This window comes from Acipenser ruthenus, chromosome 23 (assembly GCF_902713425.1).
Source record: "Acipenser ruthenus chromosome 23, fAciRut3.2 maternal haplotype, whole genome shotgun sequence".
In the NCBI taxonomy this organism is placed as follows: Eukaryota; Metazoa; Chordata; class Actinopteri; order Acipenseriformes; family Acipenseridae; genus Acipenser; species Acipenser ruthenus.
In genome coordinates, this window is record NC_081211.1 from 18,702,488 (window position 1) to 18,717,284 (window position 14,797).

The 14,797-nt window shown below is 36.4% G+C and overlaps 1 protein-coding gene across 3 annotated transcripts; it reads left to right on the plus strand.

Annotated features, from left to right (window-relative positions):
- The first annotated feature begins 891 nt into the window (after nucleotides 1–891).
- LOC117412772 (sialoadhesin-like) lies at nucleotides 892–13,271 on the plus strand. Of its 3 annotated transcripts, none has more exons than XR_009308222.1 (6): nucleotides 892–2,221; nucleotides 6,587–6,688; nucleotides 8,093–8,314; nucleotides 8,805–9,059; nucleotides 9,791–10,985; nucleotides 11,462–13,271. XR_009308222.1 is itself a non-coding variant. In XM_058996759.1 (6 exons), coding segments are annotated over exons 1-6 (702 nt in total). In that variant the 5' UTR covers nucleotides 6,360–6,439; the 3' UTR covers nucleotides 11,463–13,271. The 3 variants fall into 3 exon arrangements, 2 of the variants coding, with proteins under 2 accessions (XP_058852742.1, XP_058852741.1); XM_058996759.1 differs by lacking the exon at nucleotides 892–2,221 and adding an exon at nucleotides 6,360–6,497 and having other exon boundaries at nucleotides 10,922–10,985; XM_058996758.1 differs by lacking the exons at nucleotides 892–2,221; nucleotides 9,791–10,985; nucleotides 11,462–13,271 and adding an exon at nucleotides 6,360–6,497 and having other exon boundaries at nucleotides 8,805–9,493.
- Nucleotides 13,272–14,797: the final 1,526 nt, after the last annotated feature.

Here is a 14,797-nt window from a genome sequence, read left to right on the forward strand (position 1 = left end):
CTGTTCTGCATTGCAGGCCAGCCTTCATGAGCAGCACAAGAGATATCCCATTCTGCATTGCAGCCCAGCCTTCACGAGCAGCACAAGAGATATCCCATTCTGCATTGCAGCCCAGCCTTCACGAGCAGCACAAGAGATATCCTGTTCTGCATTGCAGCCCAGCCTCCATGAGCAGCACAAGAGATATCCCATTCTGCATTGCAGCCCAGCCTCCATGAGCAGCACAAGAGATATTCCATTCTGCATTGCAGCCCAGCCTTCACGAGCAGCACAAGAGATATCCCATTCTGCATTGCAGCACAGCCTTCATGAGCAGCACAAGAGATATCCCATTCTGCATTGCAGCCCAGCCTCCATGAGCAACACAAGAGATATCCTGTTCTGCATTGCAGCCCAGCCTTCACGAGCAGCACAAGAGATATCCTGTTCTGCATTGCAGCCCAGCCTCCATGAGCAACACAAGAGATATCCTGTTCTGCATTGCAGCCCAGCCTTCACGAGCAGCACAAGAGATACATTACATTTTTATTGAAGTTAATTGACTTACATTAACGAATTTACAAGAAATGTAAAAGGTCTGCAGAAAATGCAATAATCCTACACTTCAGGATTGTCAATCATAAAATGTAAAAGAAAGGGAGCAACAATTGAGTTTGAAAGAAAATAAAAAAAAAATACTACAAATATATATATATATATATATATATAAATGTAAAATAATTCTTGATCTGTGTGCATCGAAATGTTGTTTCTATCATGTTTTGTTACCATATGATTATATATATATATATATATATATATATATATATATATATATATATATATATGTTGTATATTTTTTGGGAGCCTGTTGGTTGCATTGGTTATATACTGTTTTATATTAGTAAAGAAATGAAAAATAAAACAATACAACTGAGTGAATAGGTTGTGATGTGGATGCAGTAATGTTGATGAATGCTAAGCTGGTTCCACGAAACACATTTCACTTGTGAATTAAGCTGGATCCAAGCCCAGGAGGTTCTGCTATAGACAATCTGACAGATGTCTCCATTCTTCTGAGATGCCTAACAATGAAGCTATCTAACTTAGGCAACAAGGCTCACTGTTTTCCTTGCACTTTTAATAAAAGCTGAATAGGTCTGGCTGTATATATTGTGGTACATTTACATTGCTTGTTGTGAACATTATACTCCACCAGCATCAACTTCCCTTCTGTTTTAAGAAAAAAAAAATACAGATTTGCATCTTATTTACTGTAATATGACAGCTTGGTGCCACTCTCTGTAGGAGATTGATTTCCATAATGCATTTGCATTGATGTGTCCATTTTAATTTTAGAGCAGTACAGGTCCACTGTCCATTGTTTATGAACAGTAATTTCACCCTTCAGCCTTGTTGACTTGAAGTGTAACTCATTCGAGGAAGTAGCAATAGCAGGCAAGTATTACTTAAATGCATGGTGTATTTATGAATATGTGTGCAAAAATTTTAATGCTTGATATATTATAATGTTAATACGGTCAACATTTGTAATGTACCGTTGATGATTAATTAGATAGAGGCTGGTGCTAGAGTAAGTACAATAACATGAATTCTAAATGCATTATTAAATGTGTTAAGTAATGGAAGATGGAATTATTATTTAATAGTATTTATTATTATTATTATTATTATTATTATTATTATTATTATTATGATTATTATTATTATTATTATTATTATTATTAATTAAGTAGGGATTTATTCCATTCTAAAACCTGTCATCATTTAAACCCTCTCTGGCATTTTCCAGATTTTTACACACAGACATGTGCTGGTGTTTCACATGCACTATTTGAGGTTTGATTTTCATAACCATGCTACACAAAGAGCTGTTTTTGCTGGTATTTAGATGCTGGATTGGGGTTGTTTTGTGTAACTGATTGTCATTGTCGTCAAAAGAAATTATTTTGCAATAGCCAGAAGCGTGTGCAATTTAGGGAAATTCAGAATTATTTTGCATATTTGTCAAAAACATCACCTGAACTATTTACCTATATGACTGTAGCTGGTTACTTGAATTGTTTTAACTGTTATTTGTGTGTGTGTAAGGATGAATTCATGTATGCATCAATTGTGTTTGATGAGCATGATTATATTTTATATTGATTTTCTTTCAGTTCTAAAGTTTCAACAATGAATGAAGATATTATTTATATAACTGCTTTGCTTCTATGCATTGGTAAGTGGCTTTTAATGGTGCTTTTAAAATTAACAAAACAATAAACCTGTACAATTTGAACAGGCTAGTCAGACTCTGTTAAACACAATGCCTGAATGGGGTTTTTTCCCAGGTTAAATCATCTACGTCTTCTCAAAGGACCTACAGACGTGCTCAAATTTGTTGGAACCCTTACAGCTCATTGAAATAATGCTTCATTCCTCCTGAAAAGTGATGAAATTTAAAGCTATTTTATCATGTATACTTGCATGCCTTTGGTATGTCATAGAATAAAGCAAAGCTGCTGTGAAAAGAGATGAATTATTGCTTATTCTACAAAGATATTCTAAAATGGCCTGGACACATTTGTTGGTACCCCTTAGAAAAGATAATAAATAATTGGATTATAGTGATATTTCAAACTAATTAGTTTCTTTAATTAGTATCACACATATCTCCAATCTTGTAATCAGTCATTCAGCCTATTTAAATGGAGAACAGTAGTCACTGTGCTGTTTGGTATCATTGTGTGCACCACACTGAACATGGACCAGGGAAAGCAAAGGAGAGAGTTGTCTGAGGAGATCAGAAAGAAAATAATAGACAAGCATGGTAAAGGTAAAGCCTACAAGACCATCTCCAAGCAGCTTGATGTTCCTGTGACAACAATTGCAAATATTATTAAGAGGTTTAAGCTCCATGGAACTGTAGCCAACCTCCCTGGGCGCGGCCACAAGAGGAAAAGCGACACCAGATTGAACAGAAGGATAGTGCGAATGGTAGAAAAAGAACCAAGGATAACTGCCAAAGAGATACAAGCTGAACTCCAAGGTGAAGGTACGTCAGTTTCTGATCGCACCATCCGTCGCTTTTTGAGCGAAAGTGGGCTCCATGGAAGAAGACCCAGGAGGACTCCACTTTTGAAAGAAAAACATAAAAAAGCCAGACTGGAATATGCTAAAATGCATATTGACAAGCCACAATCCTTCTGGGAGAATGTCCTTTGGACAGATGAGTCAAAACTGGAGCTTTTTGGCAAGTCACATCAGCTCTATGTTCACAGATGAAAAAATGAAGCTTTCAAAGAAAAGAACACCATACCTACAGTGAAACATGGAGGAGGCTCGGTTATGTTTTGGGGCTGCTTTGCTGCGCCTGGCACAGGGTGCCTTGAATCTGTGCAGGGCACAATGAAATCTCAAGACTATCAAGGCATTCTGGAGCGAAACGTACTGCCCAGTGTCAGAAAGCTCTGTCTCAGTCACAGGTCATGGGTCCTCCAACAGGATAATGACCCAAAACACACAGCTAAAAGCATCCAAGAATGGATAAGAACAAAACATTGGACTATTCTGAAGTGGCCTTCTATGAGTCCTGATCTGAATCCTATCGAACATCTATGGAAAGAGCTGAAACTTGCAGTCTGGAGAAGGCACCCATCAAACCTGAGACAGCTGGAGCAGTTTGCTCAGGAAGAGTGGGCCAAACTACCTGTTAACAGGTGCAGAAGTCTCATTGATAGCTACAGAAAACGTTTGATTGCAGTGATTGCCTCTAAAGGTTGTGCAACAAAATATTAGGTTAGCGGTCCCATCATTTTTGTCCATGCCATTTTGATTTGTTTTCTTATTTACAATATTATGTTGAATAAAAAATCAAAAACAAAGTCTGATTTCTATTAAATATGGAATAAACAATGGTGGATGCCAATTACTTTTGTCAGTTTCAAGTTATTTCAGAGAAAATTGTGCATTCTTCGTTTTTTGTGGAGGGGTACCAACAAATTTGAGCACGTCTGTATGTGGTATTGAAAGCTTGTACATTTTCAAATTCTATGCTGGTCCAATAAAAACTTTAATCTCTGGGCCAACATATCAATTTTTACTTATTCAATACACTCAATCAAAATATAAGGTGCAACTTACAAAAAGTCAAGTCGACAAAAGTTTTGTCTCGTGGCAATGCCAAATTATTGCACTATTAACAGATGTCATGATGTTTCAAAGGTATCCCAGTTAGATCCAGTTAAATGCACTCCTATAAAAGATGAGTGGTTTATCCAGGATAACAACATTAAGCAAATGACAATTGTTCATGGCTCAGATTTACCTGAAGGAGAGGTGTAATGTGAACATAGTTTCTTACCGATTCCTTGCTAGGAAGTCTAAGAATGTGTAGATGTTCCCTAATGACACCATGGACAACAAGTTCTCACCCTGTAGACACACAACAAGAACACAACATGGGGGCTGAACGGGGTTTGAGAGATAATAAAAGTTGATCTGAAAAAGAAAACAGAATAAGATAGCTGATAAGCTGGATGAAAAATGAAAGGACACAAACTAAGACTTTTCAAAATGGAAAAAGAAAACCATGAGTTCATCAAAAAGAATATGAACCCATTCAGATCCTAAGAGTAGAACACTTTCAGTTACAAGGTACAGGGTACATATTAGGGGTGTGTTGATATTTGGATTTTCTGAGGAATTCCCTTTAAAGTATTACAGAACACACTGCAGTGTTTACAACAAATGTATTGTTACCTTTGCTGTGTCCCATGTTGTCCATATCGCATATTACCGAATCTTTTGAAATTTGAAACATCACAGTGTATCTGGATCACACTCCCTCTTGCAACAAAGCTGTGAAACAGTTTCCAGTTTTCAATCAGAGCACCAGCACTGTTGCAGGAGGGAGTGTGAACTGGATACACTGTCGAGTAAAAGTGGAGAACAAATAATTCCCTAGTTGATTTACCTATGAGGGCAGCAGTGTGGAGTAGTGGTTAGGGCTCTGGACTCTTGACCTGAGGGGCATGGGTTCAATCCCTGGTGGGGGACACTGCTGTTGTACCCCTGAGCAAGGTACTTTACCTAGATTGCTCCAGTAAAAACCCAACTGTATAAATTGGTAATTGTATGTAAAAATAAAGGCGTCTGCTAAGAAATAAATAACAATAATAAATAATATGATGTGTGGATACAAATATCAAAACAATTGGGATTGCGTTGAAAAACATTGCTTCAATATGGAATACAAGACATACAGTAATAGAAAAGTGATGTGTTTCTTGTAAACACTGCCAGAGGTTCTGTGACTCAATGTTGTTAGGGATTAATTCATAGAATAAAATGTGTTAATTACTCAACACAAACCAAGCGCTTCCTTGTTTGCCCTTGTTTACACAATTATGAATCAATAACAATCTGACAGTGTGATGTAATATAGGCCCAGCCATCATGATCATACTATCTAAAATCACTCATTTTATCTGCGATTATTCATCTCCCCCTTTTGATATAAAATAATTTTGATCTCCTGTTGCTTGTTTCCTTACAATGTAGTTGTCTCTGTCTGAATTGTAGGATTATAGTCCTGCTCAACATTCAACCCCTGATTAAACTTGACAAAGAAATGTATATCCCAGGATGCACAGCAGTAGCTCATGTGTAGGTGATGAATCCGTTGCATTTGCTAGTTTTGAGACATATTTTCAGTTTATGGCCTCTGTATGGCAATTAACACATGCACTAATAGGATTGTTTGGATTCATTTTATTAATAAAATTAATTAATTAAAAACAAGTCTCAAGGAAATTACTTTGAAACTGGGTATCTGCACATATAGTATTCTCAGCACATAGTTCAATAAAAGAAATTAACTCACCATAAACTCACCGTCATCCATATCTTTAAAAACACTCCTAGATTTATAATGATCTTCTACTAATGAAGCCACAAGCCAAGATGCTTCTCTGCTTGACTTTAATTGGATTGTATTTTAAATATTTTATTAGATTTTATAAAACGCATATAGTTGTAATGTGGAGTAGTGGTAGGGCTCTGGACTCTTGACCAGAGGGTTGTGGGTTCAATCCCAGGTGGGGGACACTGCTGCTGTACCCTTGAGCAAGGTACTTTGCCTAGATTGCTCCAGTAAAAACTGTATAAATGGTTAATTGTATGTAAAAATAATGTGATATCTTGTAACAATTGTAAGTCGCCCTGGATAAGGGCATCTGCTTAGAAATAAATAATAATAGATTATTATTATTATTTTTATATCTTGGTTAGAACTCCTTTTAATGTCACTATGAAAGACTTTTTTTACGCTAAGATGATTTGAGAGGTTTGTTACTGGATTTGTTTAACAGGCAGTGGAACACAAATCTCTGGTCTTCAATGTAGTCTGAACCCACAATACTGCAATCACACAGGAGATGAAGACCATTTAAATGTCATGGGTGGGAAGAAATATTACTGCTGTGAACATGAACCAGAGAACTTCACTGAAAGTTGTATGTGTTTCATTCTATGCATGCAATGTTTTCCAGGTGACCCAACTAGGGTTTACTCATTTCAAAGATTTTTTTTTTCTTTTTTTCAGTTTCAGAAACATGCAAAACAATTTGCCTGAAGGAACCAAACACAGAAATTAATAAAAGTGAACATTTCGTTTATAAGGAAGATTTGTTTTCCTGTTTTGGAGGTATGTTGTTTTCTGTTCTGCTGAATTATAATAAAGTGCTGGCAACTATAGGCTTTTTAAAAAGGACAGCCTGGTTTGAAGGAAGTTTGCACTTTTAAATATTTAGCAAATATACTTTCATTATACTGAAACTGAGCTTTGTATTGTACATTCAGTCAACAGAAAAGACACCATTTAATTCTCATTTCCTTTATTTTAGCTTTCAAAAACATGTTAATATATTCCTGGAGTGTATTTTGGTATTATTTACTAATCGTCATACCTTAGAGAAAGTAGCAGGGTTCTGAAAAATATAGCATTACAAGTCCCCAGGTGTTGCTACAACTTTTTAAATAACGTACCGGTAATTTTTCTTTTCATTGTTAACATCCTGACAACTTTTTACACTTATAACTTTAAAGTCTGTTTCAAAGCGCTTTTCAAAATGGCTGCTCTTCCGCACTGAGAGTGTAAAGATTATTGCCCTCACTTTGGCAAACAGGTAACACAGCAATTGCTGTTATGCATTTTTTTTTTTTTTAATTCCTGCAGTGATTTATACAGATCTCAAACCCCAGTGCACTAGAGAGTCACCCACAGAGTCTCGATCAAACAATCTAAAATGATAGATCTAAAACCAAGTTCAACTTCAACTGCAGATAAGACATTTGCATAGCAGTATGTTTATATATCACTTTTTGTGTGTGAACTAATTTGTGTACCAGACCACATTGATGACACACAGCATTAGTGAATACAATGGAACTGCTGTCACCTAGTTATTTGTATTACATCTGGTGACTTCCCTGATGTGTCATTAGTGCATTAGTGAGTTTTTTTTTATTTGATTTAAAATGCCCGATTATTTTTATCTCCAATTTAGAATGTTCCCTTATTACAATAACTTCCCACAGCAGCTCAAGCAAACTGAAGGTCAGTGGCCATCCATTGAACCCCCCCGCCCCCTGCAAAAACAGCAACTGCACTGCCAAGACGCAAAACTGGCATCCTCCTGACTGTACTATTCACCCTGCACACCATGCGGTCGTGAGCCACTTTGGAAAGCCAGTCTTTAATCACATGAAATCTGAATAAAACGTCAGTCCAGTTTTAGTCCATGCAGCTATACTATAGCCCTTGATGAAATTTGCATCACAGTTGAAGTCGCGAAACAAACAGACTTGTACTATACGTAATGGCAACAGGTCATTGCAGCTGGTCTCTTATAAACAACATTTTTTTTGCTTTATTCCTCATATTTCCTTTTTTATTTAATAAAAAGCTAGATTTAACAAATCATTTATTAGTCAGAAAATATTTCAATAATTGGGTTGTGTCAGACCAAAGTCACTTCAAAAGGGGGTCCCAAATAGATCACTTAAACTTGCATACAACAAACATTTTGTTTGAATCTTTTCTTTGCAGATGCGCATATTGAAGCATCAAATACAACTGTTGATGAGGGTGACAATATCAGCCTGACCTATTCAACTCATAAAGAGGTCCCCGGAACGAGCTGGTTTAAAGACGATGGAATACTGGTCAACAGAACCCAAAGCAATAATCTGATCCTCACAAAAGTTCGGTCCTACTTTTGTACTGCTACAAATTTTTGTGCATCGAATAAGATAAACATCACCATAAACTGTAAGTACTGCCAGGATAGCTGAAGTTAATTAATTAAAGGAAGTTTACAATGACTACAAGTGAAGTGAGTGTATGTGTTAACTTAGTGTCATTATTGTACTTTTATTAATTCTGTTTATTGAAATCCTTCAAAGGAGGTCCCATCATACATATATACTCTATATATTACTGCTTATTAATTAAGGGATGCACTTATCTTGAAGATGTTTTTTTTTTTTTTCCCCACATGTTCTATGGCCCTATTCAATCAAATTACCAAACAAGCTGGTTAGTGCTCATAATCACAGTTACAGATGTGTCAAAGTTCCTGTACATCTTATCCTGTGTATAGATATAACCCTGTGCATACAACACTAGAAGCACAATTTAAAAGGAAAAACAAAGCGCACTACTTATGTCTAATTCCTACTTATGTCTTTCCTTCTGCGATTAATAAATAGTGTGTGTGGTTTGGCTAAAATTATTATTTTTTTATTTTTTTTTCTGTAAGGTTCTACTTTCAATGTTATTATTAATGCCACATCACTGGCTGTCAACGACATGGATAATATCACCCTGATCTGTATTACTGATCATGAAGTTCAGGAAGTTCTCTGGTTTAAAGACGCCGTACTCTTCAAAAGAACCCAAAGCACTAATCTGACCATTACAAAGGTGTTGAAAAACAGCACTGGATCCTACTACTGTACTGCAAGCAGAAGCTGTGGGGACAGCACATCTAATAAAATAGACATTACAGTTACAGGTAAGACTGGTCATATGAACAGCTGCTGGGTATACATTATTGAAAGGGAATTGAGAATGTGGCTATATGCCGATGTAGTGGCTATGCTTTAAAAGGCTACATTATCTACAAACAAGTTTTCCACATTACCTGCTGCACCTGTGTGAAAGCAACAACCTTCATATCCAAGTCAGTCTGTGACATACAGAGTGTGAAGCAAGGCCCAGGGGGACATTTTGTTTTAGTGTATTGTGCTGCTGAAGATAATCCAAAATGGTATAATGTAAACAAAACCAACAAGTTAAAGAATAAGTGTCTTTACCTGGCTTTGAGGTGCTTGAGCAGGTCTGAAAAATCCAAAGTGCTTGTACTGAACAGCCTTCATTATTCCATTCAAATCACATGGACTTTCAAGGTTGGAATGAAATGAGGAATTACAGTCCTCCAGACAAGCTCAAAACCAGGTAAAGACAGATTTGAGAAAACTGATACCTCAATAGGGAACAACAGAAGCCAGAACCGCTCTGCCATATTACAAATCCACATGTAAAAAAATCAAATAAAAAGCAATTCGAATTTGAAGCTATTATATTATTATTATTGTTGTTTTTGTTTTATTTTTTTATGATAAAGGCATGTTGTTCCAAAAGTGTCTGGTTATTTCTGTTACAGTATTTTAAACAAGAAGGAGCTGTAGCTGCAGGAATATTTGTTCCTTACTTTGTCTAATTCTTTATTTCTTTTTCAAACAGATAGTTCTCTTTTGATAATTATTATATGTGGCCTCGGGGCAGTGGCCTTTCTCATTTTGTTTATCATTGTGATGAAATGCATGATTAAAAACTCACAAGGTAAGATTCACCTTGGATGGGTGTATCCAGAAACTAGAATATGTGGAATGTGGGATTTGAGATCATTTGTAAGCATTTATCATTGTGGACTTAGAGTGTCAATAAGTATGGGGTTCTGATTTCTCTGGGTTATATAAAAATGTAAAATAAGGCAAGATTGGTAGGGTACGTCCAACGTTTTATGTTGAACAAAGATTCACATATTAATATGTACTGCTAAAATCTTTTTTCTGTCCATTGATAAAACAGTTTACACTGTTTACCTTCACACAGTCTACCTAAATGTTTCCATTGAAATGTAACAACGTCCATCACAGCGATTCAGCACCCTGCTTTCTCTATAATTCTTTGTTCTTTACCTTGCTTTGACCATGTTTCATTAGACCGTTTAGCACAGTACACTTTTATAAGAAATCCCCAAACATTCTTTAGTAAGTCCGAACATATGTACTGGTTTACTCAATCTGTATATCTAAATGAGTCCATGATCCAAGTGCAAGGGCTTTATCTTTGAAGTTAGCTGCACGTATTTCTTATCAAAGTGTATGTAAAGACCTTTGATTGCGTTTCCAGGAGTTACCACACTGAAATGCTGTCTGACAGAGGGGGCAACGAGCCATATATGATCCTATCAACCTTAATAAATGACCATGTTTAAAATGACATTAAAAGTCATGTTAGTAGCAATGTGTCTGTTAAGTGTTTACAGACCATGCATTAATGTAATTGGACTGATAGCAAGTTTTGATTGAGAAACATTTGGTATCAATGGTAACAGTTGGTATTGAATACCTACAGCAGTTCAGCACCCATTTCCCAACAGGTTTGGGCACAAGATTGGCTGAGTTACACATTTATTACAGTGTGGGGTAGAATCTGAGGCACAGAGTCCAGGAACCACATTCCTAACAGATGTTGGCTGCAGTAGATTATGTACAGTAGAGGTTTAGAAAAGAACATTTAAACATAGGAAACCGAGCCGAATCAGATTGATACATCCAAAAATAAATCTTATCTTTTGTATTTCTATAGCCAAAAGAAAGCCAAGGAAGGTATCAGATGCCAACAGCACTACCACTGTAACTTCACAGTACTGGTAAGTATGTTGAATGGATCACAATGAGTGTATAGTGTACTCACACAGATATAACAGCACGGTGATAATGTTATAGTGATAAACGCGCTTTAAAATAAACATTGTATTAACATGATCAACAATGCAGAATTCGAAGGCAGTTTTCTACCATAAAAAGGGAAGTGTGTATTTAATGTGTGTGTCTAAAGAGTGGCAGATTTAAATGTCTTTTTCGAAAGCTGATTTTTCACAGACCTTAATGTGAATGATTTTTATTGTATGTCCCAATGTAATTAAATCTGTCAATACATCATCAATGATAATACTTCTAAGATTAAGAAATAGTAAAATTGTAAATAGAAGTACCACAGGAGACCAATTTACAGCCTAGCATTTAATTAATTTTGAGAAAATAAAGAAAATTAGTTGGGTTTCATTTTTGATCAATACAAATGACTACCAGACTTTTAACATGGTTTTGTATGCTTGCCTCACAGACGCAAATTCACCAATCTCAGGGACCAGTCAGGCCTCATCAAACATCAGTTTGTCCTCACACAGGGCAATGAAAACATCTGCCCTGATCCACCACATCTTATTTCACTGGGACGACAGAGGCTGAATTAGCTGGTGAACAACTGTGAACGACACTGTGTTGCACAACCAGATATGAACGACTATAATGAAACCGGATCAGCAGACTCTCTTTCTTTAGCCTTTTATTAGCAAGAAACTCAGGATCAGACAGCACATATTTTACAACGACAGACGTATATAGAAAAACAACAGTACGCAGTAATGTATCGGACTAGGGGACCGGTTTGTGATAAAGGACAGGGGAATTTATTATTTTGGAACTCTAAATTAAGTAGCCGACACCTTAAATATACGCCCTGCATCCCAGTGGAGAGTAGTGTATATTACATGCCAGTAATATCCAACATGTTACGTACATTGCTGTGTCTTTATATATATTAGTAAGCTCCAGCGCCCTCTAGTGTACAGCAGCGTATTGCCAAACAATTTAGAAACACTACAAGAATTCAGTGTGGTATTGCCAGCAAAACAAAGGAAAACTTCTTCCAAATGAGCACATCACTAGATGGTGCTGGCTCATATGTCTGTTAAAAGAAATTGAAACCACCACTAATCTGCATATACCTATGGCAGGTAACAAGAACTGAAGAGCAGCTAATGAACCCAGGTGAAAGCCACTTAAACACAGATTTATTAAATAATAATAATAATAATAATAATAATAATAATAATAATAATAATAATAATAGAACATTTAATCTTTTACAAATATTACATTTCTTACCTGTTTAATCCTATGGCGTATGTTCTGCATGATTCTGTATCGGTTTTTCAGCTTAGATCAGAGATTGCCAAGCTTACTATGCAGCAACAAATTTCTGCTTAAAAAAAAACCTTAATTGCAGAACACTATCATTCTGTAAATAGAGCACCAAAAATGAACTGCAAAAAAAATGAACCGTGTTATGGTTTTAGAACCAGGAAAACCCCATTGAGATGGAGGCATTATCTTAAGTCAGATTTGCTAAAGTAGTGCTAGACAAGAATTTTAAATCCATATTCCTACTCTAACTGCAATCAGGCACAGACTTGTATCTACAGCACTGTTCTTGAAAATGCTTTATGTCCCCAGCTAAAGTATAAAGACCAAAAGAACAAAAAGATCTTAAACACAAATAGAGGTGGCCTGTGTGATAATGCTGCTATTGCTGATAAGAGGTGAGGAAATGGGGTTGATTTTACACCCTTGGTTAGCACTCTATGATGGTCTTCATAGAAGCTCTGAATTGCTTTCCATTCAGAAGACCACCACACTTCATCACCATACTAACCTTAGAAACATTTATGTGCCAACAAATGAAGTTAGATTACATTTTCTCAGTTTAGTGACTTATGTTTAATTGATGGTGCAGGCATTATTTGTACATATTAAATCATTTAAACAAATACATATTTGTCTTAAAACTGTACAGTACATTACAATACAACTGAATGTAAGTTTAGAACTAGGAAATAAAGTTTCTTGATGTCTTTTAATGGCATTATTCAATCAAATTTTCCTCTAATACAGTTTAACACATTTTCTTTTTGGAATGAATAGTGCCACAGAAAAGAGAAATAATGCGGGTGCTGTAATTCTTTGATTGAATATGCCTCTTGGCTTTGTTTAGATGGTAGAAACATAACTGTATTTTATCTAGGCCTGCTTTATGTAATTTTATGTTTCTAATAATGATGTATTTGACTTGCTTCGTAGAACAGGATATAGGATATAATTATAAACTAGTAAAAGGTGCCAGTATATTTTCCAAAATGTCTCTTTGGTGTGATTTTGTTTTATGTGAGAAACTGACCGACCAACACTGTACCTGCCCTGAGGGCCTATTGTACCCTGCTTGACAACTGCAGGCAAAATTGAATAGTTATATCAAACTGCAGTTACAGTTGCGATACAGTATTGTTGCAGGTGAATCTTCTAAGTGGAATTGAACAGAATCTGCGGATTTCTAATTACAGGGTTGTTCTAAAAAAAAAAAAAAAAAAACATTCCCAGTTCTGTGCTTTGAAGGGAATGCCTCGCGTCGTATGAAGTTGATAGACAGATTGACAAGATTTGTTCTCACATGTACTGGCCTCTGGTAAGCATTAACCTCTTGGTCAAATATACTTAATTTGTCATTCCCAATACAAACTTAGAGCTATCAATCTGATGGACTAGGAGATCAGCATGACTTCCTGTAACCACATTTAAAAATGTAAGTTAGACAGACAGTACATACAGACACACTGACAGATGCCTCCATACAGTTTGCTCTCAAACTCTCAATAACTTTCCTGAAGACTGGATAAGCGATTCTCTAGAGATATGTCAAAATGTATATGTGACACACAGATGGACATTCATACAGACAGACAACCTCCATAAACCTCCAGATAATGATACATTCACTCAATGGTTTGTGCTAAAGAATTTCCTTCTCAGTGTTCATAGCTGGATCAGCGGCTCTCTAGATCCATGAATGCTTCTCTGTTTGTCACACTTACACTTTTACAATTATGATTACTCAAACAGTGCTAAAGGTCATTAGCTAGTCTGGCTGAGTGGTTCTCTAGATGTGTAAAGACAGAAGTTTGATATACAGACAGCCTCTATTTACTACCATATTCGGACACTACCAATAACCTGTATTAAAAAAAAAAAAAAAAAAAAAACTCCTTACAAAGTTTCATCATATTTAGCGTTTCCCTAGATACACGTAAAAATAAAACTGACATATAGACAGGCATCCTCGTTATACCCCCAGATTACGATACACTCAATATCTGTGCAAAAGAGGGTCCTAGCAAGTTTCATCCCAATGTGGCAAGCTCGTCTCTATATCTATATGCAAAACTTTCAAGTGTGACATATGAGCAGACTGATGTCAGCCTCCTCGATATACTCATGGGGAGGTGGGGGTGGGGGTCAAAATGGTGAGGCACAGGCAAGGCAAATATGATACATCACAATAACAGTAAAGCACTGTAAAAACATGGCTTACCTCAATAAGACATGGTAAATGCATAGCCTACACATGGAGCACTACAATGGCCATGCAAATTTACGTCAATAAGCTCTAATATGCGCAAAAGTAAAATGAAACACCTTGTTTTAATGGACTGCTGGACTATCTTCCCACATGACGCCCTGAGAGTGACAGCTGGGGGGGGGGGGGGGGGGATAATCCAGGTAATTATTTAATACAGGGAGTGTATGTTGAAGCTGGCAGCTAATTCTGGAGCCCTAATCCAGAGAG

Excerpts from the sequence above, each read along its gene's own strand:
- LOC117412772 (XM_058996758.1), top strand. The coding sequence starts at position 6,440 with ATGGGTGGGAAGAAATATTACTGCTGTGAACATGAACCAGAGAACTTC. Across the intron at positions 6,498-6,586 it reads AGAGAACTTCACTGAAAGTT|TTTCAGAAACATGCAAAACA; the intron begins GTATGTGTTTCA and ends TCTTTTTTTCAG. Across the intron at positions 8,315-8,804 it reads GATAAACATCACCATAAACT|GTTCTACTTTCAATGTTATT; the intron begins GTAAGTACTGCC and ends TTTTTCTGTAAG.